General features: G+C 36.1%; 1 protein-coding gene across 9 annotated transcripts in view; it reads left to right on the top strand.

Moving 5' to 3' along the window:
* Nucleotides 1-23680, top strand: part of CCDC91 (coiled-coil domain containing 91) — a 143273-nt gene that overhangs the window by 79181 nt on the left and 40412 nt on the right. For 6 of the 9 annotated variants that reach the window (XM_065742332.1, XM_065742328.1, XM_065742327.1 and 3 more), the window contains 5 exons: nucleotides 9978-10070; nucleotides 10236-10304; nucleotides 12523-12699; nucleotides 20775-20888; nucleotides 22087-22173. In XM_065742332.1, coding sequence (XP_065598404.1) covers nucleotides 9978-10070; nucleotides 10236-10304; nucleotides 12523-12699; nucleotides 20775-20888; nucleotides 22087-22173 — 540 coding nt within the window. The remainder of the gene's footprint in view (nucleotides 1-9977; nucleotides 10071-10235; nucleotides 10305-12522; nucleotides 12700-20774; nucleotides 20889-22086; nucleotides 22174-23680) is intronic. The other 3 variants (XM_065742333.1, XM_065742331.1, XM_065742334.1) reach the window with 2 other exon arrangements.

Raw genomic sequence — 23680 nt, 5'->3', positions numbered from 1 at the left:
TAATGTTTTGCTGGTTTCTGAGCTTCCTCTTAGAAACATTTAGCTGCTTTGTTAGCCACTTGGCCCACAAATTGGCAAAAAGATACAGTTCAACCTTACAGTAATAAGTTATAATTTGAGGAAGTGGAAATATGTAACAGATGTTGGAATTTTTTAGACAGATTTTCCACCTTGCACTGCCAAACACTCAGATTCCACTGATAGAATGGACAGTATAAGAAACTAGTTATGATTACCAGATCTACATTTGATTTGCACTTAGCATTGCAGAAGTGAAGAAAGGAACATACTGATAAATGTAGCTAGCCTTTTTACAGGAATAGAAAACTATTTATGTAAGTGTTTTGATAATACTACCTTTTTCCTCAGGGTGCTATTTTGAATAGGTATTTTGCTAATTTTACAAAGTCTTTCTGCTATAGCTCTGTATTTTTGTCATCTCTCTCTCAAATGGAGATAAAGGGATTTTTCCCATAACCTGAGTTATTTCATCATACTGTTAGATTCCTTCATGAGAGTGAAATAGAAGTAGAATTTAATGGGGTAAGAAGGTTTCTTGTTAAAATAGATGAACAAATTTGAGTCCATGAATTCTTAAAAAGCCCAATCCAGCAGTTTATTTTCTTTTCATGAGTAAAATATTGCAGTGTGTGCTAACTGTATCTGTAGATTATTTTTTCCCAAATTGACAGGTTAGAAGGAAGGGATGCCATCCAGAGGAACCACAACAAACTCAAATGATGGGCCCATGTGAGCCTAATGAGACTCATCATAGCGAAGTGCAAAGTTTTGCCCTTGGGTCAGAGTAATCCCAAATATGTATACAGGCTGGATGAAGAAATCCTTGACAGTAGCCCTGAAGACCTAGTGGTCCTGTTGAATGAAAAACTGAACACGAGCCAGTAGTGTATTCTTGCAGTTCAGAAGGCCACTGGTGTCCTGGCTCTGTCAGAAGAAGGATGTCCAGCAAGAACAGGGAGGTGATTGTCCCACTCTACTCTGCCCTCACGAGGCCCCATCTGTGGCACTTAGGTTTAGTGAGCATGGTGGTCAGTGGTTGAAGTAGATTATCTGACAGATCTTTTCCAACCTTAATGATTCTATGCTTCTATTAGGGCACATCATCATGCACAGATCACCAAGTTCACTGTAGATAAATTTGTTAGCTGCTATTTATAGTTTATGTAATAGTAGACAGTAAAATAGCAGTAAAATGGGACTATTTAAGGATTATAGCTGTACTACATTGGATTTTGTTGTTAATAACCTTAATATAGCATTTTAGCTGTAAAACAAATCATGCCTGCTTTGGCAAGGGAGTTGGACTCAGTGATCTCTAGAAGTCCCTTCGAACCACTTCAATTCTGTGATTCTGTGATTTTTTCACTCCACATATTTATTATAATGTAAACTATGTCACTCTTCAATAGATGTGTACCTTACAGGAAAATGTCATGAATCTTCAGAAATATATTTAATATATAAAAATAATAACCTTAACTGCTTGCTATTGTGATTTAATCTGTTTACAATGTGTTCTGTGACTCACATCTAAAAAAAAAAAAAGATTTTTAAAATTTCTTTTTTACAGGAATCAAGAAAAAAACCACAGAACTTCTGTATTTATATTTGAATCTACATCAAACAGTTTTCGTTTGGAACCACTGCCTAGAAAACTTCTTTCAGTGTGAAAAATGTAACCTATTTTTGAATGCCTTTTGTTTCAAGTTGCTACTTTTCTTTAAGTTGCTGTTCTTGTTACTTCCTGGAGTACAGGATAGAAGTAATAGTATGTATATCTCTCCAGTTTGGAATATCACTTTTCAGAAAGTTATTTTTTTTTTCTTTTATTGGAAAACACTGTCATATGTTTCATGGGCCTCCATGTCCCACTACAATTTTACTCTTTAGAATTTGTATACATCAGAATTTTGCACTGTGCACCCAGTATCCCCCCAAACAAGGAATAACAAGATGCAAATGATAGCATTGTAAGAAAGGAGGATAGATCTGTAGCTAAACTAGTTAGACAAAGATATACCTGAGTTTAAGCATTTTAGAGCTGGCTCAGTATCTGTCCATAATGTTCCTAATAGCTTACTTGCACTATATGTATGTTTAGCCTAGCAAACTTAGACTGTTAGAAACAATGTCTAAAATCTGATGTATTCTACTAAAGGGGACTAATTCATCCACTGTATTCCCATTCAAGACCCCCTCTTTATTCTACCTAAAGATAATATTCAGCTGTATGTTCTTCAATTTCTATTTCTGCAGTTTAGTCAGAGAATTAATATAGTATTTCTCTTGAATCGTGGATTCAAAAATTTAGGCTTATTTAGATTTTGTTTGCCTAATTTCTGATTCTCAAATTTTTGATAAATAAAGGAAAAACCTTACTTCAGGTTCCATTTAAGAACTTTATGAACACTCATACAGTCTAGACAGGTTAGGTACTTTTTCCAAACATAAGACTCCATAAATAGGTATCCATCATAATTTTTCTAGAAAAAATGGAATAGAAATGGTTGCTTTCATATGGACTCTATTTCCTTGAACTCATTAGCCCACTGACAAGAGACTGGTAACTTTTACTTGAATGCTTTTATTAGGTTTGTTTGTGGGAGAACAGGCATTTGACAAATACAATTACTAGGAGAGTCTCCAGCTTGACATGCAGATAAGACTTAAAGGAAAGTGGCCTTTTCAATGCCTGGAAATCCACAGGTTGTCCAGATAGGTCATATCAGTGCCTTGCCTTTCAGTGTTCTCCCTTTATTTCTCTAGTGCTAAAATGTTGTTACCTGTGGAAACAAGGAAATGTTGAATGGGAGAAGAGGGCTATGAGACAGGTTTACTTATCTATAGTCATTTATGTCCATGATGTTTTAAGCACTGATGGTCTTTATAGATAAGAGACCTTTGCTGTATTTGTACAAAACTCTACAAGCCAAGTAAACAAATTTAGAACATTCTATTACTTTCAGTTAGCTAAAAAATTCAAGAGCGTGTAAAGACTCTCAACATTATGTGCTGAAATGAAACTGTCACTTTTTGTGTTTTTAATGGTCAACTCCATTTAATAATTTAATTTTAAAGAACATCTAGTTAGAAAGCACTGTCTGTATAGAAACTGCAGTGTGGCCTCTTGACAGCCCAAAGTCTTCCTTCACATATCTAGATTATTAATATATCTAATACTCTTACATGATAACTTTTGCTTAGAAGGTATATTGATTATTGGAACTTGATGATCTTTGATCCCTCCCAACCCAAGCCATTCTATGATTCTGTGATATGATTCTATGATAATTTTAGAATCTTAAGTAGGGAGCTAGTTGTTCTGATTTAACAACCTGTTGCAGAGAGGTTTTTACTGTAGCTTTCCTTTCAGAGATGTTTAAAACAGTAGTTTGAAAGTCTGTTCATACATACATTAATTGTTTGCCTTTTATTATTGTTTTTTTCACAGTCTGTCAGTAGGAGGATAGCAAAAATTTCCTTGTTCACTGGCAGAAGAAGAAATGCACATTTGCTAACCACAGCTTCACACATTTTCTACTTTAAGGTTATTCATAGTATAAGAATTTAGATTCTTTAAGAAAAAACAAAATACATAGCTGAGTGTACTTTGGTAATTTCAGAGTGGTGCATTCATTTACATATAACGAGTTAATATCAGTATTAATATCATTTTAAGAGTCAGAGCTTTCAGAGAGATTCCGTGTCTCTATGTTACGGGATAATTCTTCTGTGGGATACAGCACCATAAAGTGGAAAATGGCAAGTTTCATTTTGTTGTATCTGTACTGTGTAATATGTGTTTTCTGGACTCAAGGCCAGTTTTGGGGAAAAGCAATTCACACTACTTCAGTCTGCTTTCTCTATTTCCACTTAGGTATTTCTTTTTGTATAATTTATGTAATTTAATCACTGAAGGTACATTTCAGTCAAACAAAAAAATAATTTAGTTGTCCAAATAAAAATTTTGAGGCCAAGTAAACAATTCTTCAAGATGTTTCTCCAGGTCTAGTACAAGAAAATTTGCTTTTCTGGGTTGCATGGACAGCTTTTGTAACAATTGTGATGGTATATGAACTGCTAGAAATTGAGATATGAAGGTAACTGTTTATGGAAGGATTAATCCACATTAATAAAAATGTATGTTGTAACAGGATAAGACAGCCACACTAATCACAAAAGGCTTATAATTTTGATCAAATTATAATCTTTGTAATTCCACAAGATAGAAGGAAGCTTTTAATGTAAAGAAGTTGAAATAAATGTGCCAGATTCAATTCTTAAAAAAATTCTGTGGATTCCATCAAATTTAAAATGTTAACATTGCACTTTTTTACAATTTCATTTTAAAGTTGTAATGTATCGACCCATTATCTAACAAAGCATACTGATTTGCTAATAACTGTCAATAAGCTATATTTTTTAGCTTTGGAGAAACTTCATTCTTACAGACAAAACCCCTGTATTTCAGATGCTTAACTAGGTTTACTGAAAAGTAGATAAATAGATCATGATTAGAAACTGTGAAAGATTACATAGGTTCATAGGTTCACATGTGAAAGTCTACATCTAGACTGCTGGGTCGCTCTAGAATTACTGAATCACCAAGTTGGAAAAGACCTCCAAGATCATGAAGTCCACCCGTCCACCTACCACTGGTGTTTCCACACTTAACTATGTCCCTTACTACACCATATATACATCTCTTGAATGCCTTCATAGATGGTGACTCAGCCGCCACCCTGGGCAGCCCATTCCCGTGCCTGACCACTCTTTCAGAGAATAAATTTTTCCTAATATCCAAGATGAATGTCCCCTGTGCAACTTGAGGCCATTCCCTCATGTCCTGTCACTAGATACATAGAAGAGGCTGACCTACTCCTTGCCAGAGCCTCCTTTCAGGTAGTTGTAGAGAGCTATAAGGCACTCCCCTGAGCCTCCTCTTCTGGCTCCTCATAAGACTTGTGCTCTAGACTCTTGACCAGTTTTGTTGTTCTTCTCTGGACACACTTCAGGGCCTCGTTGTCTTTCTCTTACTGAGGGACCCCCAGCTAAACGAAGTACTTGAGGTGTGACCTTACCAGATCAGGGTACAGGGGGATTATCACTTCTCCCGTCCTGCTAGCAACACTGTTTCTGATATAAGCCAGGATGGCATTGGCCTTAGCTACCTGGACACACTGCTGGCTCATGTTTAGCTGAGCGTTGACCAACATCCCCAGGTCCATTTCTTACACACAGTCTTCCAGCCACTCTGCCTCAGTCTGCCTGTAGTGTTGCATGGGATTGTTGTGACCAAAGTGTGGGCTCTGGCACTTGATCTTATTGAACTTCATACAAATGGGGCCTCAACCCATGGATCCAGGCTGTACAGATCCCTCATAAGGGCCTTCCTACCTTCGGGCAGATAGACAGTTACTCCCAACTTGTTGTGATATGCAGACTTACTGAGAGTGCACTCAATCCCCTCATCCAGATCATCAATAAAGATATTAAACAGGACTGGCCCCAGTACTGGCCCTTGGGGACCACCACTTGTGACCAGTCACCAGCTATGTTTAACTCCATTCATAATAAGTCATTGGACCTCACCCTCCAGCTAGTTCTTTACCCAGCAAAGTTTGTACCTGTGCAAGCCATGGTCTGCCATCTTCCCCAAGAGAATACTGTGGGAGATAGTGTCAAAGGCTTTGCTTGAGGTCTAGGTAAACTATGTCAACCTTTTCTTCATCCACTAGGTGGGTCACTTGATCATAGAAGATAAGTTGGTTAACCAGGACTTGCCTTCTATGAATGCATTCTGGCTGGGCCTGATCCCCCTGTGATCACACTTGCTGATCTGTTGCATAACTTTCCCTGGCACCATGGCTGACAGGCCTGTAGTTCTGCAGATCGTCCTTGTGACCCTTCACATATATGGAAATCATACTGGCAAGCCTCCAATCCTCTGGGACCACTCTGGTTGACCAGGACTGTTGATAGATGGTAGAAAGCAGCTGGCAGTCATCTCTGCTAGCTCCCTCAGCACTCTTGGCTGTATCCCATTTAGCCCCTTGAATTTATGACAGTCCAGATAGAGTAGCAGGTCTCTGTTTTTTTTCCACCTGAATCGTGAGGAGTATATTCTGCTCCCCATCCCAGACTTCCAGGTGAGGGGGTAGGAGAAGCCTTCAGATAGCAGGTCTGACTTTTAAAGATGGATTTAAAGAAAGCATTGAGAATCGCAGTCTCTTCCTTATCCACAGTGGTCAGGGTCCCCACAGCATCCAGTGAAGAATGGGGATTCTCCTTAGCTCTCCACTTAACGTTAAGATATTTGTAAAAAAGTTTTTTGTTGTCTTTTACTACAGTGGCCAGGTTGAGTTCAAGCTTGGCTTTTGCCTAATTTTCTCCATACATACCCTCACAACTTCCTTGTATTCTCCCCACGTTGTCTTCCATAGGAGGTAATTCTTTTATCCTGGAGTCTAAGAAAAAGTTCCCTGTTCATCCTCACATGTTTTTTCCCCGATGGCTCATCTTATGGCACAGGGAGATAGCCTATTCCTGCACCTCTAAGAATTCCTTCTTGACAGGTGTCCTGCCTTACTGAACCCCTTTATCCTTTAAAACTGAATCGCAAAGGACCTTGTGTACCAGTGTGCCACAGGTGCTATTGCTATTAATCAGTGAGGGCAGTATACTGTCCTGTTTCTTCATTTTATCTAGTCTTTCTGCTACTTTTGATATGGCTGAAATAGAAGTGTGAGATGACAGTAATTTTTTTTTCAAAGCTTTGAAGTGCAAGAATCAGTTCAAAAACTGGGGCTGTCCTGTTTAGGTCCTTGTATCTATCAAACGTTACTACTAGTGTACTGGCATACCTTTCTGGTGCTGTTCTTGAGAGCTTCTGCCACATATCAGGTGTACTCCTCACTCTCTCAAGATCACAGTCCTGACGTGGATTATTAGGAATAAATGTGGGATCGTACAGCATATTGGATGCCTTTCTTGAGAGTATTCCATTTTCTCATCTCAGGCTCCAGATCGTCTTTGTAGGGATGTTTTTTCTTTCATAGCTAATAACATTAATTCCCAGAGGGTGGCGACTCCATTCAGACATCTAATCCCTCTGTCAATAGCTGGGTCTTGGGCAATGTTTCCTAGTTGGCAAGCTTCATTACCATCTAGGGAAACGCTACTGGCCACGTTGTCCCAACACTGAAGCAACCAAGTGACAATAGTTTAATTTGGGTACCGTATGAACTCCTTTCTTGAGCCTTGGATTTCAGTCATTTTCAGGGGTCGATGAGTAGTGGTTAACAGTGACTCCATCCTCCTCACTCTCCTCTCCATGCCTCTTACTTTTCTCAGTTGCCTTTCTCAGTGATGATGGGTTTGGGGAGGGACTCTCACCTGGATCTTCCTTTACTTCCTCCGCTTCTTCATTTCTTGAGCTCCCTTCCAACCCCTATGATTCTATGATTCTATGATTCTTTCCATTCTAGACGTGAGGACACCTGTTTCCATTTCTGGCCTTCCACAAGGGCAACTGACATTGATATTGGTGCTTCCTGTGATCAGTCAGGTTTGACTTGGAGATTTCCCCTTTGGTTCGGATCTCAATTTGGAAACTCACTCTCCAGAATAGTATTATATAGAGCTCAGAAAGTGCAAGCCAAGCCCCAAATAAGCCATTCCTCCTTAGATCTTTCTGGTCTGCACTGTCCCTTACTCAAATCCTCGCTTAGTTTCTCAGGATCCCACAAGTGTGTTCAAGAGTAAAATACCATGACACCAGGGGTCCCCACACTTTTAATCTTTTTCCTAAACTTCTCCATATTCCCTGACATTCAGCATTCTCTGGTTTTGGGAAAAGCTTCCTCCGCATAATGTAAACTACTATTCCAAGGAATACATTCAGGGAGACAGACAATACAGTCCCTATGCTGGCATCCTGAATATGTATAAGAGAACCTGGAAACCAGTCCAAACATCATATTGTCTGTTAAATTAGCTACAATATATAGGTACCAGGCAGGTATCTCCATCAGTGCCCTTAATTGGCTATACGTATATGCAACTCCAACACTGAACATGATGAACTTCCTAAGAAATCAGTATGTTCCAAGGAACATAATGGTTCTTAGTTCTCTATACAGTGCTCTTAAAATGAAGTAGAGATCCATGCTTGCCCACATTCTACAGCAGTAATTATCATGGAGTTATCTCTAGATCTGAGTTTGTGACAGGAGCACCAAAAAAAAAAAAAAAAAGCCCCCAAAAAACACTGCCCCAGCTTTTGCAGCAGGGCCATGCACTCCAGGAGAGCCAGGAGAGGGGAAAAGGGTGCAGAGATAGCAGATGGGTCTAAAAAAAAAAAAAAGACAACAATCTAAGGAGGAACAGTAATTTACTAAATCCAACAAAATCAAACAAAATGACAGAGACAAGGGAGTTTAAAAATACGAGGTCTTACACCAGTAGACTTCAGGGGAAGCATGTGCTTTTCTCCACAGCAAACTGAGAGAGAGAGACAGTGGCTGGTGTCCTGCCAGGAGCTCCACCTTTCTTCTTCTACCCATCAGGTCCTCCCCTCCCATTCAAGGACCCAAAATGCCCAAAAAAGGCAATCAATGGAACCAGAACATTAACTCTTTAGCTCCCATTTTTTTACATGATGTTCTAATGTGGAATACCGACAACAAAAATCACAAAACCACAACACAGTGTCCTGAACAGCTTAAAGTCTGACCTCCAGAAGTCCAAGGTAGTAGTTTTGCTGAACCCCCTCCTGACTTCAGCAAGAGTACAGAACTCGTACCATTTTGTGGTTGCTCTGCACAAGACAGCTCTTCCACATCTCCCACCAATCCTCTGTTGTGAAGAGTAGGACTGTGACCTGATAGAGCATGGAACCTCCCCTGCTGTGTTCTCTTACCAGCTGTGTGAGGAAGTTTTCTTCCAGACATACTTTAGACTGCTGCTTCTGCACTGTATTTTATTGCCAGCATATATCAGGAAAGTTGAAGTTCTCCATGAGAACATGGGTTAGTGATCACACTAATTTTGTCAGCTGCTCGTAGAATGCCTCATCCACCTCTTCACCTTATTAGGCAATCTCTAACAAACTTGTTCCAGAATGTCAGCCCTGTTGACTCACCCACCCCCTGATGCTCACCCATATAAACTCAACCCTATTCCCAATTCTGAGCTCAACAGCATCAAAACACTAACAGAGAGTCACACCACCAGCCCTCCTTCTTTGCCTGTCATGGAAGCAATCCCACCATGTTTCAGTAATAGCAACTAAGTCCTAGTTTTCCTGCTGCACAGTGGCTTCCAGCTTCTCCTGTCTGTTGCCGATGATGCGTGCAGATAGATGGAGTAGATAGACTTCAGCTGATCCATTTGCCTCACACTCCACCTCATTATCATTCCCCTAGGTTCATCTCTAGCGAGCCTCATTTGGACCCCTTTCCTCTGTGTACCTAGTTTAAAGCCCTCTCAATGAACCCTGACTGCTTCAGGGCTTTATTTTCAATTATGTTTTCTCTTCCTGAAAAAATGTTTCAGATTACAAGAAAACTTGAAGCAACATTCTCATTGCTGTCACTTCCTGGCTTTCAAAGTGCATGATACCACAAGTGGATAAAAGGGAATACAGTGGTCTTCTACTATATGTTTAAGTGAGACGTGGTACAAATATAATTTATGCAGTTGTTTAAGTAATCTATTTAAAAAGTACTGTTCAGATTGAGAGGAAATAATCAGATAATCAGGTAACACTTGTTTTGGTCATGTGTTTCTATTGTCAGTGAATCACTTAAAGAAGCATTCTATATTTCTTTTAACCATATCTAAATTTTGAGTTATTTTACAAGGAGCCAACAAACAGAAGTCTCTTGGATGAGTTGATTTTGTCTGTTTTTCTTGCAGACTATTGTTAAAATAATACGAATATTTCCTCCCAATAGCATCAGAGACTTCTTGACATTTTGGAAGCAGAGAAACAAGTCTTGTCAGAAAAGATAGAAGAAGCTTTGATGCAGCAGTCACAAAAACATAAGGTATTGTTTTTATTTACAAAAGAAAATTAATTCTAGTCCACCCTGTGGAATTCATAGGCAATAATTCTGTCACAGTTATTGTCATGAAACTGGAAATTTCTCAAGCAGTTGGCTGAAATTATTTTTATCCACTCCTCTACTGAATACTGCAATTTTTCATTACAGGAATTGCTGGACAAATGTTTGGAAGAAGAAAGAAAAAGAAGTAAGGATGCTGTGGCAGCTGCTGCAAAGGTATCTCTTGCTAGGTATTAAATATGAAACATTTGATGTGTGTCATTACAAATACCAGGTTTAGCAACTCATTTCATAACCAAATTTATCAAACGTTATGTTCTCATCTGTTTTTAAGAAAAGTCTAAGCCTAGAAGTGGTTAATGGATCTGCTTCATCTTATGTTTTCATAGAGATAGTCTATGTAAGCTATCTTCTTCTACTTAGGCTAACCTCTGAATTAGTTTTTATTACAAGAAGTTAGAAAATTGCAGTCCATTTGTTGCTGTTACCTGAGTATCTGTTTCTACTCTTTCAGTTAGCATCAGTGTCTCTCAACTTGAAGAGCTAGGTGGCAAGTCAATTGATCTTAAGACAGTTAGCATTATGTCTTTCTTAATTTTTGTTCAATATGGTGATTTTCACTGAGGGATGGACTGTGAAATCATGTAAAAATACAAACATTTCAACAAACTATATGTAACTTCTAGTACTGGTACAGAATCCAGTGCACAATTTCTGTTGCTTGTAATGATCTGGGAAAACCAGAAATGCAAGTTACTTAGCAAAGTAGGCTATAGTAGCACAGAATCACAGAATTCTAGGGGATGGAAGGGACCTCTAGAGATCATTGAGTCCAGCCCCCCTGCCAAAGCAGCTCCCTACAGCAGGCTGCACAGGTAGGCATCCAGATGGGTCTTGACTATCTCCAGAGAAGGAGAGTCCACAACTTCCCTGGGCAGCCTGTTCCAGTGCTCCATCACCCTCACCATGGACAAGTTCCTTTGCATATTGGTGCAGAACTAACTATGCTCCAGTTTATGGCCGTTTCCCCTTGTCTTGTCCCCAGAGACCAATGAAAAGAGGTTGGCCATGTCCCTTTGTCTCCCATACTTAATAAATTTAGAAACATTAATAAGATCCCCTCTGAAGTCTTCTTTTCCCAAGGCAGAGCAGACCTAGGTCATAGGGGAGACATTTCCAGGCCCTTTATCATCTTTGTGGCCCTCTGCTGGACTCTTTCCAGGATCTTTCCCTGTCTTATTTTTGTGCCAGGGAGGCCAGAACTACAATACCCCATCCTTTATATCATGCTTGCACATCCTTTATATCTTCATATAGGGTGTGTATGTGCTGTCTTAGTGCCTCTCTCAATAATATTCAGTAACAAAAAGAACATCTGGGAGAAAATGTGAGTATAATAAATAATATCTTAATATATCTTAATAATATCTTAATAGGAGCCTTTTTTGGTTTTGGTTACATTTTTAATATATTTTATAAATGACAAAAAAATCAAGTTCAAATGAATTGCAAGAAACAGCTTTATTTTTTAAATAAAATAATTGAAAATCCCAATATTTATGGGGTTTTATGATTTTTTTTTTGACTTGTTGCAATATCATCATACTGCAGTGACCTATAAGCTTATAATAAGGGAAGGGAGTGAGTTGCCAGTGAGTTTCTGTTTTGAACTTCAGTGTGACATTATTTATTTATATATGTTGTATAATGGTAGACGGCCTTGCTGAAAAAAAATATTTGTGAATGGTTCAGCTCATATAGAGCTGTGCATTGTCCCTTTTACTTCAAATCCAGTGTGTTTCTTCTGATGATTTAATGTAGTAGTAGAATATAAGCATGAAAAAAAAAAAAAGGAATGATGCTTCTTTTAGCGTGCGTATCTAAGGAGTTTGGGGATGGAAGACACATTTCTTTTAAGTATGCTTTGGCTACTTTGCCAAAGATAGTATTAAGCTGCTCTGGGACTTCATTAAATTCTTGAAGATTAGAGTCTTCTATAAGAAGTCCCACTGTCATAGAATCATAGAATGCCTTGGGTTGGAAGGGACCGTGAAAGTTATCCAGTTCCAACCCCCATACCATGGTCAGAGTTGATGTGGTGTGTGAATAAATATCATGAACACTAATGTGGTTTCTGATCCATGTTATTTATTTATTTATTTATTTATTTTTATCACAGAAAGCAAGCTAGTTATGATATGGTGTACCCAAATAGGTAGAAATGTAAAACCTGTGCTTGCCACCTTTTCCATTCTGTAACTGTGGTAGTACAAGATTAGTAGCATTTTAAGATGGATTGAAGTTCATAGTTTAGAAGTAAAAATATTTGTCTCGTATCCTGTCAGCTCACTGATCTCATTAGGAAGTGTAAAATGTATGCTTACGGCACCCACATTGGCAATTTTCTTTATTTACTTCTTGATTTGTTTTGAAGGCTGAAAAAGAAATAGTGCAGGAGGTTGTTCTGAAAGCCGTAGAGGAGGAAAGGAGAAATATGGAAAAGATTCATGAAGAAGAAAGAAGTATGTGGAAAGCAGAACATGAGAGATATAATGAGAAGATTGCCCAAGCTGTTTGGGAAGCAATGCAAGAGCAAAGAAAACATAATGAAGTTAGTATATTTTGTTCTTCCATGATCCTGCTTTTTTGTTTGTTTTATATTTAAATTTTAAGGTATTAGTAATTATGTTGTAGATTTTCTTATTGTACGTTGTTTTCACTGCACCTTATTTACTTGAACTGTATTGCATTCTTCTTATTTTATTTCCATTTAGGCTGGAGAGAATTTGACAGTTTCAGAACATAGCTCTTGCAACTTTTTTGAAGCATGTGTGTTGAAATGAGATGATTGTGCACGATAAGTGCCTGCTTTTCTTCATTGACTTCCAAAAGGGTCCAATACAAATGGTTCAGATATTGGCATTATGTTGTAGATTATTTATGTGATAGTTTTATATCTAGGGAAGTTAAGTTACATTTATTCCTTATTATGCTGGAATTCCGTTGTCTCTCTTAGTAAATGTTTTACTGAGATAAAATATAGAGTAGATACAAAATAAAGTGGGTTATTAAAATCAGAAACCTAAAACATTAACAAACCAATGTTTTTACCATTATATCTTAGAGAGATCTTTCTGTAGGGATAGTTGTATATCATTTGACCCAAATTGAGAGCAACATTCCTAGCATTGTATTTATCTAGACATTTATCTAGACAGTAGGGATCTCAAATTAAGTAGCTCTTCCAAAAGTTCGATTTCGCAGTCTCTATTGGTCAAAATATCTGAAGGAACAGTGTTTGTTTGTTGCCTACTTGGTTGAAATTCTTCATGCTATAACATTCAAAATGTATTTCATTCAAATGTTGGAATTTTATGTTGCAGTTTTTTTAACATATTGAAGAAAAAAAGAAAAAAAAGAAAAAAACACCGACCTTTAGAATTTGAAGAATAGGATAAAATATCATATATGTTTAAAACCCATCTCTTCGCAAACAGATGCCATTTCCCTTACCAGTGTTTAAAAGAAATACTCATCTCATAGCTAATCAAATTCGCAAAGTTATTTTTTTGGTGAAAAACCATTATTATAGTCTGCATCTGTTTTGCTTAAATTTCTATTATAAAGTGATTTTGTTTTGTGTGTAGCTGGCTTAATGTTAATGAATGTAAAGATAGATGTCAGTTTTCAATGTAGTAATTTTGCTATAAGCATTTAAGGACTCATACTCTATGACCGAAAGACAATCCAGTGACTTGAAAGCTAAATTTAACTAACTGCTCAAGTTTTAGCTACAAGAGAAATCATTTGAACTCCCATGAATGACTATTGGTACAAGTGGTTCAGAAGTGCTGTTAACAGCAGAGAACAATAACATAGTTGTGTATACAGTAAAAAAAGACCATAGTTTTATGTGGAACGTGAAGAGATTAGTAGAAGGATGAAATTGAAATGCCATTAATTTAATCTGCAGTTTAGTGATATTCCTAAGACAGATAGTTCTGTCCTTCTGTTGAAATATGTGCAAACATTTTGTTCTTGAACAAAATGTGCTGTCTGTCAAGTGAGAAGATTAAGGTTGGTTTTGTGTCTTAAACATTCTTCAGGGAATGAGTCCCATAGCTGAGTGTGTGAGGACAGGCAGGATTCTATTTTTATGGGTTTGGGGTGCACATAAAATATCCTCAAGTGACTCAAGGTAGTTTATTTTTTTTTCCTTGTGGAACGCACTACTGGAGTTTCTTGTTACTTTTTATATGCTTTGGAAATTATTAAGATGCAGCATAATATTAGTAATTTAGAACTGATTTTCAGAAAAAATCTTAAATCCTGAAACATCAGTGCTTTTCCAAGGAAGAAATTCAGCGCTTCAATAGGACTTCTCAGCTCAGGATGCTAGCTAATCAAGCAGTTGATGTTAGAGTATTCAGTTATATACTGTGATGCTGAATAGTACTTTGTTATTGAAGAATGATAATATTTCTCCAATAAATTTCTTGCTTTTGGTGTAGCTATGTAGCATTAATTCATTTATTTTTAATACTGAATAGCTCTGACAACTTTGATAATAACAGGAATAATTTCTCTTGTAATAAATGATTTCTCCTTTGAATTAGGTTCCTTTTTTCTAGTACATAATCTGTTTTCACTTAAGTAAAATGCAGATTTGTCTTGAGATTTCTTGAGGTCTTTCATATAAATGTGTATAATGTATCTCATGTTTTGCTCTTTATTCTCTGCCTAATGAGTGTAAGATATTTGGATTTTGGACTTTATAGAGTGGGTTTTTTTGCATATTTTTTCACTTTTTACTACTACCATGAAGTTACTTAACTCTTAAGCTGTTACTCTTTTAAACATACTACAGCTACTAAAATCATCTCAATCTAACAGAAAGCTGTATAAAGCTAATATGCCAAATTGTAAGATGTCAGAAATGACTTAGGTTTAGTGCTGAAAAATTCTTGGAAGTTCCATCACACAGTTTGTCAGTTGGCAATCATTTTATAGAGCCTTCTACTTAGTTTCTTAATTACATTTTTTCTTTAAGATTTTCTAACAAGTGGTATGAAAACTATTCACTTACTTGCAAATATTGTTCAGACAGCATAGTCTGTCAAGTCAGCTCTATAATGGACAAAAGTAAAATATATAGTCTAACATTTTGGACAACTAAATGTAAAATCATGGTAACATAATACTTGCCTCTTTTAATTCTTCATGTCTTGCTGTGTAATTCTTCATACTTCTTGCTTCAGAATTCTCATCTGATGATGTTATTAAATTTAGCACCAAGTAATGAAACAAGTATGGATGAATGTAAGTGAACATGCAGAATATGTCTTTTAGTGCCAGGCATATAAAAACAGTGTTACAAGGAATACTGTTATAAAGAGAGAGCTAACTTTTTGACCAACACAGGAGTTTGGAACATAGTACTAGGAAAGTGAAGCCTTGGTCTTATCAAAACTATCCTTTTAAAATTATCACAAAAGAGAAGAATCTGTGTTTGAGAAAGAAAATATATTTTTATATTTAAAATTGTCTTTCTTTTATCTCATTAGTAATTTTGTCACAGATTAAAATAGAATTTTATCATGCTGCAAATTAATTTGAAGTGATTGGCTTTACTGATTTGAACAACAAAATACTATATCAAGCATAGTATTAAAGAGAAATTTTCCTTTGCTAATGCTATACACCTGCAAAACTGAAAGATTGGAAGGGGTCATGTACACTTCTGCAAATAGTTGAGGCAGAATGGCTTGCAGTCATGAAACATATAGGTAACTCTAGGAATGAAGAATGAAAATATCTGAATGTACGCAAAATTTTATAGTGTTCTTTAAGTCCCACTTTGTAATCTGTGCGATTGAATTATATCAACCATAATTAACCCATTTTCAATATCAAGGTTGTTACCAAATATGTAAAGTAAACTTACAGTGAAAATGATATCTAAGAAATCTAAGCTTCCTTTTTTTTTTTTTTTAAAGTAGTTAAAGGAGTAAGATATCATAACTATGACATTTAAATTGTGGAGAAGAAACTCTCCTTGAAATAAGAAAGTCATCTTTTAATTAAAGATAATGTGCATTTGCATGATCGTTTTGTAACACATTGAAAAGTTATTATAGGTGAGGAACTCCTATGTTTAGCAGGCTAAATGTAGGCTGGCATGTCTCCAGCATTCATCTCTTGTTTTTGATATATTGGATGTTTGTTTGTTTGTTTGTTTGTTTGTTTGTTTGTTTGTTTTCTGTAGCAATTTCCCTGCAGAGAGGATTTAATAGGCCCAATAGTTCTCAGTGTTGAGAGGAATACTTGAAATAGTAAATTGTCCCACTAGAATAGTGTATTTGGAGTGTTTTTTTGGATAAAGCAGAGGTTGCCCAGTGCATACAGAGAATCTTTAACTTTGACTGAAGCCGAACCTTTTCTGATAGAATTCAAAACTGCATTTAAGAATCTAGTTTAAATGTAAGTAGAAAAGACAATGAACAGTGCTTTCCACTGTTAAAGATTCTTTTATTCCCATTTAGTTTAACTTTTTGGAAAAAAGAGTAAAACTGGGTAGTAAAAAACAGTGAAAACTGGGAGATACAGGAGAAGCAGAGCAATAAAATATCAGTTAAATAGAAATAACTATATAGTAGGTCACTCTGAAAGTGATGCCTCTTATTTTTTTTTTTCATGGAAGTTACAGGCATAGCAACAGTATTTAATAGAACAAATTCTCAGTTACAAAATGCTGTTCTGCAGCAGTCACCAACTATACTTTTTGCCAGTGATGAACAAGAGCCTGCAAGCTGTGCCCGTAAAAGTCTGCACCAGTGGAGGTGAACCACTGTTTCTGTTGCCGCTTTGAAATGCACCACCCACTGCTTCACTATGCTCATATTCTCTGCTTGGTCTCCATAGCCATTCAGCAAGTGTCAATGAATATCAATGGGTACCATTTTTTCCACATGGAGGGATTCAATTCCAAACATTTCCTTTGTTCTGTTAGGTCACAGGAGATGATTCTCCCCCTCTACTCTGCCCTAGTGAAGCCTCACTTGGAGTATTGTGTTTAGTTCTGGGCTCCCCGGTACAAAAAAGACAGGGATCTCCTCAAAAGAGTCCAGCAGAGGACTACAAAGATGATAAAGGACATGGAACACCTCTCTCATGAGGAAATGCTGAGAGACCTGGGTCTGTTCAGCCTTGAGTAAAGAAGACTCAGAGGGGATCTGATCCACATCTATAAATATCTCAGGAGCAGGACGCAAAGGGCCAAGGCTGGACTTTTCTCAGCAGTGTATGGCAATAGGACGAGGGAAAAAACGTGGGGCAGTTGCTGCTCTCTACTCACAGAGGCCACCATTGCATCCCCACAGCTACCCAAGAGCTCACTACCTAAGCCAAATACAGTGAGAAAACAGCCAATCTGATAACTTTGTCAATGGGAATGAGAACCTCTGTGTTTTTCACTGTACCATCATGCAGTTGCTTGGCAGTTATTTTCTGTGATATTAGGCATTTATGCTTCTTTTATATGACTGGGATCTATTTCCTTCTCAGGTTTAGGTAGTTGCTCTATGCTCTTTCTTGGCTTGTATCGATCTAGATGCCTAATATACTTTTCGCTCAGTGCTTGCTTTGATCATTTTTTCTGTCTACACTAAAAGCATTAATATCTCTATTTGATACCACCTTGTGAATGCATCACTATCACTTTAAGTTCAATATATGTTTTAATGTTTCCTTTCTGACTATCCAAATATTAATCGTTACCTTCAATATGCACCTTATTGCTTGCTTTTCTGGTCTGTATAATGGCTTTGTTTCAGATCTGATTATAAATGTAGTTGTTTAGATGTTGCTGTTCATTTATGCAGCAGATCTGTAATATATGACATATCATATCTAGCCACATAGATGTACTCTTTATTCCTGCTAGTCTTTTAATATTGCATCTCTGTTTGCCCTGACTCAACTATAATTTGCCCATTTAGAATACTACTTTAAAGACCTTTACTACTTTTCTAGCCCTTTAGTGTTGTCTCTCCATTGCTCTTTCCCTGGTAAATAGACTATGGGCTGCTTTTTGTCTCTGAATCAGAGATCACTTTCAACTTTCTTTTCATTCTTCACTCTAATTATATTCGTTAACTGAAAGATTTTTTTTTTTTTTGCATATAAGAAGTCTGTAATATTGATATTGCTTTGACGTGTTTTATGATGCTTTTGTACTTGAGAAGATTTCCACACGACCTATACAATAATATTAATTTCACTCCTTGAAATAGTCTTTGAAAGTATTCTCATTTATGATATATGGGACTTTGAGTGCGCTGCCAGTTAAATGTACAGAATACAAAATAGTATCTGTTTATTAGTCTTTATCCATTTCTTATCTGTTGCATAGGTTACAAAGTTCTTTTGGGGAAGCAGTCAATAATGTGAAATGCTACATTAGTTCTGTGCTTCATAGTATACCAGTACAATGATACATTTAATGTTGAAATCCTAGCAATAAATTATTACACTTTGTTTGACCAATTGAGAGATGTTAAGCTTTGGAACACAAAGCAATAGTTTTTTCAGCAACAGTCTTGGCTTTTCAGAACATTGGTGTTCATGTTCAAAATCTTCTGAATTTATGTCAGAAGTTATTTTACCGAATATCATGGCTCCTGCCCTAATACAATAGTGACAATTACATTATGTAATGTGATGGAGAAAAAATTGCTTTTATAAATTCATCTACAATGTATATTGCTTTTGCCCTGTTATTCAACTTTCATTGCTTAAATTTCTCTTCAAGAGAACATGAAATAACACTTTCAGTGTGCTTTCTTTTAGGTCAAATTAATTTGTCTTTTACTTTTGTAAATAATAATCTACAGTCACCGTCTCTTTTAAAATTATGTAGAGGAGCATAAGTTAGAATAGTTTCATTATGAAAACATGGGAGACATTATGTATTTTAATAAAATTTTTAGTTTCCATTTCTTCATCATTTTCCACTTTGTTGGAGAAATGATAATGGGTCAAATGTTTTTGGAGAACACTGGTTTTGCAAGTCTTTATTGAAACAACTTTTTAAATAAAATGTTTTGTAAGTTTAAGAGTGTGAGTGGCAAGAGATTGCTACAATTTATTTTCAATATACTGGTTAAGTCTGGAAAAGGACTCACATAGATGAGTGAGTGACATGGTTGTGATTCCTTACATATGTTTAAATATGATTTATCAAGTTATTCTATTTTTTATTAGCTACTCTAGTCTTCTAACTGATGGTTATATAGGCAGTCCTGTAAAGGAGATTCTTTTGACTATAATTAGTTATTTGGCCTCTGATTAGATAGTAAGAGTTGCACCTGAAATGCAGTTGGTTCCTCACCTTTTCCTGAGAAACTGGGCTTTCAGGTTTTTTTTTCTTTGATCCTTTACTCGTATAGTGTTTTTGTTTTAAGTATCAAGTAGCATGATGTCAAGGAAAGTTGATATGTTTGTTGTTTTTAAATATTTTATTAATACAGGATTTTCTGCATTTTAAGATATAACACATTATCAGTTTTGTAACTTGCCTTTAAGAATTTAATCAGGCAAATGAATGCATTATTTTCCATTCTAATATGAAGCAAAGTATTTTTGGACATGTTGACAAATTTAACTGGCATGAGAATATGAGAACAGCATATTTCTATAATGTGCAAGTTCCTGCTACTTTTTCTGTTAGTCTTGCGAGAGTCCTTAAGTGAAAGAGACTTTTGTCTCAGAATTTTTCTTTGCTAATCTGAGTTAAAGTATTTAATTATATTTGTTGGATCCTGGAACAGAGAAAGCTATGAAGTAGTTCAGATTTGAGATCTTAAACCTTTTCATTATACACATAGCAAAAGTAGAGTTTTACAAACTATTTAATTTTGATGGAAAAAACAGAAATTGCTAAAGGTAAGAAATAATGCTTTTATTCAGTTGAAACACTTCAATTGAAGAATTTCAAAAATCTAGTCCAATCCAGTGATATTAGTCATTTTGTACACTAAAAGTGTATGGTAAAGTGTAAAATCTGATACATATAGATTAATTATTTAATTTTGTAGATGTCTTACAGATCTTAAGCCTTAGCATTCTGCCTGTTCTTTGGAGTATATCCATTCTATACAACTGAGTTCCTGCAAAAATATTTTTTATGAAGAATGATAAAGCATCAAGAATGCATGTTAGTGTTCTGAAATTCTGTGTTTAGGAATGGTGTCACTGCTCAGTTTGAAAAATATTCCTCAAACCAAGTAAAAAGGCAATATAATAGTTCACATCCGAGCTCACAAACATTTGTGAAGTTATGTTTTTCTGCTTATGTTAGTGATTATCCCTTTATAAGTATTGTGTTTTAAATGAATATTTTAATTTGAATACTCTAAGTTCTGCAGCAGTGTTAATTGTCTTCTAAGCCTGACTGTGTGTAACAACTTAGGTAGACAGGTTGTGTTTGAGGTGATAGAGGTATTTTAAGTTGTTCCTGGCTTTCTCTATTACAATGTACTTCTAGTACCAAATCAGATTTGATTGGGTCATGCTAATTTGGAGCAGGATATGGTCATGATAACCTTCTAGTAGGAAGGAAAAGGGTGAGCTATGTTACATTTATGAAATATTTTTAATACTTACATTTAATGTTTTCCTTTTACAAAGGAAATTATCAAGGAAGCATTAATGGAGGAACAAAAACGAAGTGAAAAGGCAATCAAAGAAGCTGTTAAAAGGACAAGAGAGGAACTGATGGAATATATTAAGGAGCAGAAAAGGGTGAGTTACCGGAGGCTAAAGGATTTTATTTCCTCGAGTGAGAAAGCTTGAAATCTGTCTTGAAATGCACAGAAAAATAGAATCAACATTAATATCTTCTGATTTGTCAGTCTTTTTTTTCAACCAGTTTCTTTAAGTTCATCATGTGCACTGATAGAACTTCAGATTTTTTGCAAATCAGAAGGCAGATTGAATGAAGGTAGAATTGAAATTGAAAGAAGAAGGTAGAATGAATGAATGAACTGGAATCAATTATATTTCTTATTACATTAAATTAAATATAGGAATGCATTTTGTCAAATTCAGATTGTGATTAGCAGTAGCATAATTAATTAATGGATAATTGTTATCATAAAAATGAGGAAGTAATACTGTATTTAAGCTCTTATATTATCTGCTATTATAAGCTACATAATACTGTGGTAAATAGGACTTAACTTCAGAAGTTTGACTTTACCAGTACTTCAAGATTAGCATATCTTTTATTGTATTGTGGATGGATTCACTTGCATTTACTAGTACAGATATTATTGGCAAAAATGTTCAGGGTAAAACACTATCAATAGGGATGTTTGTTTGTATCTTAAGTTGGTCATTTACAAAGGAACAGTTTGTATCATAAGAAACATGGTTAATATGACAAATAATCCAGGTTAACTAGTCTAGCTAGTGCAGATTCTTCTCTGCTGACAGCTAGCTCACAGTTTTGAATTGAAAGCAAGACTGTGTGAGTTTCCCAAATGAAATTGTTTCAGCTGTATCTGGGAGAAAAATATAGGATTTTGTTAGAGTAGTCCACTATTTTCTTTGAAATGTGAGAATTTAGAACTCCACGGATATCTCCAACAGTTTATGTCAATATTCCTTTGTATATAAATGGACTTGCACATCAATTTTTATCTCTTGCACAGGTACACCATACCCTCTCTTGTTACAAACACATTTGTTTATTTAAAAGTACATGAGCTTAGCAAAAAATTTGCTAACAAATTTGCTAACCCAGTAGTTGCCCAGGTACCAAATGCACCATTACTTTCATCAGTCATCTAGAAACCTCTTAGCTCCTTCCATTTTCTCCTGAAAAATAATAAGGAAGAAACACAGATAGTTCTTCCATCTGTTCAGAGTTTGAAGTCATGATTTGGCTGCCAAGGACATGTGTATTTAATATAACTTTACCCAAAATTTGAATCTACAGTATGATCTGCTGGTAGAGGTTCCACAAGTTTTGTTGTTACTGTGGAAGAATTGTTATTGTGAAGCTGGGAAACAGGATTTGCTAATTGTAAGTTATCACATTGTTATTATGTGCTAAAAATATTCTTTATAATGGGATTTCTAAGAGTTCTAGTGATTCACAGGGTCAGATAATTTTTTTTTTTTGTGCTTTTTAAATCTGTAGCACTGCAGTCTTTGTTTCCAGTCTTTTCCTCTGGCTCTCCCCATTTTCTGCTCAGACTGTCAGATCACTATATCCTTTACAGTTTCGGAAGTTTCATCTTTGAGATGTCCTTTGATATCTAATTTAATCCAAGAAGTATAAGATCATCCTCATCTGAAGGGAAACAATTTAACTTTTTTCTCTAACTGATGATCTTAACTGCTTTGATCCCAGGAAACTTGATTTATTTCACCATCTTTAGTTCTCTTTGGACTTAAATATCATAGAATCATAGAATCCTTAGAGTTGGAAGGGACCTCTGAGGGGCATCTAGCGCAACTGGCCTGCAATGAACAGGGACACCACAACTAGATTAGGTTGCCCAAGGCCTTATCCAAACTCACCCTGATAGTCTCTAAGGATGGGACATCAACCACAACAGTTGGTAACCTATTCCAGTGCCTCACCACTCACACTGAAAAAGGTTTTTTACTTATATCTGACCTAAATCTACCTTCTTTGTGCTTAAAGCCATTTCCCCTTGTTCTATAAACACAGACCTTGCTAAGGAGTCTGTCCCCTTCTTTCCTGTACCTCCCCTTTAGATAATGAAAGGCTGCTATCAGGTCAACTCAGAGCCTTCTCTTCTCCAGTCTGAACGGCCCCAGCTCTCTCACCCTGTCCTCACCCTTGTATCATTTTTGTGGCCCTCCTCTGGATGCAATCCAACAGGTCCATGTCTCTCCTGTACTCCACAGGAAGTGGAGAGAACTCCACATCTGGATGCAAATACTTCAGTACTCCACATGTGTCACTACAGTAAGCTGAAGAAACGGTAAAGAACTGCCCATTATATTCAAAGCTTTTGAGACAGTTAATTGCAAGTTGTTGCAGTTACTTTCCTAGCAGTATTGGTAATGGCAAATCTTTCTGACGTATTTGTTAAAACATCTATCCTAACTCTTTTAATATTCTTTACTCTTTGTATGGTGTGTGAAGATATGGTCTGTTAAGCAGTTTTCTAAGTCAGTATTGTAAGGCATTCTCTCTCATTAACTGAAATGGAAGCTAAAGCAGAGTAGTTGGCAAAGGTATCAGTCTAACTTAAGGAATGAGGTATGGGAATTAATTCTGACCCTTCCTTCTTTTGATTTCTCTGTGACTTCCTTGCAGTTGCAGTGGTTTTTGTTTTTTTTTTAAGTTCTGAAAAACAGACTTTAAAATGTAGTTCATAATTTCTAACAAAAGCAAAAATATTTAAATTCTATATAGTACTTACTGGATTTCCTCAGAACTGGATTTTCATTAAATATCTAAATTTTTATTTTTATTTTCTGAGGAAGATATCATATAATTAGTTTCAGAGAGGAATTATAGAAAAGTAACTTTAGAAAAATAACACTAGTTTGTT

This window comes from Cyrtonyx montezumae, unplaced genomic scaffold (assembly GCF_038088225.1).
Source record: "Cyrtonyx montezumae isolate F1298 unplaced genomic scaffold, pur_monq_1.0 scaffold_3, whole genome shotgun sequence".
Classification (NCBI taxonomy): domain Eukaryota; kingdom Metazoa; phylum Chordata; class Aves; order Galliformes; family Odontophoridae; genus Cyrtonyx; species Cyrtonyx montezumae.
The sequence above is the reverse complement of the archived record's forward strand: the minus strand, read 5'-3'. Positions and strand labels throughout refer to the sequence as shown.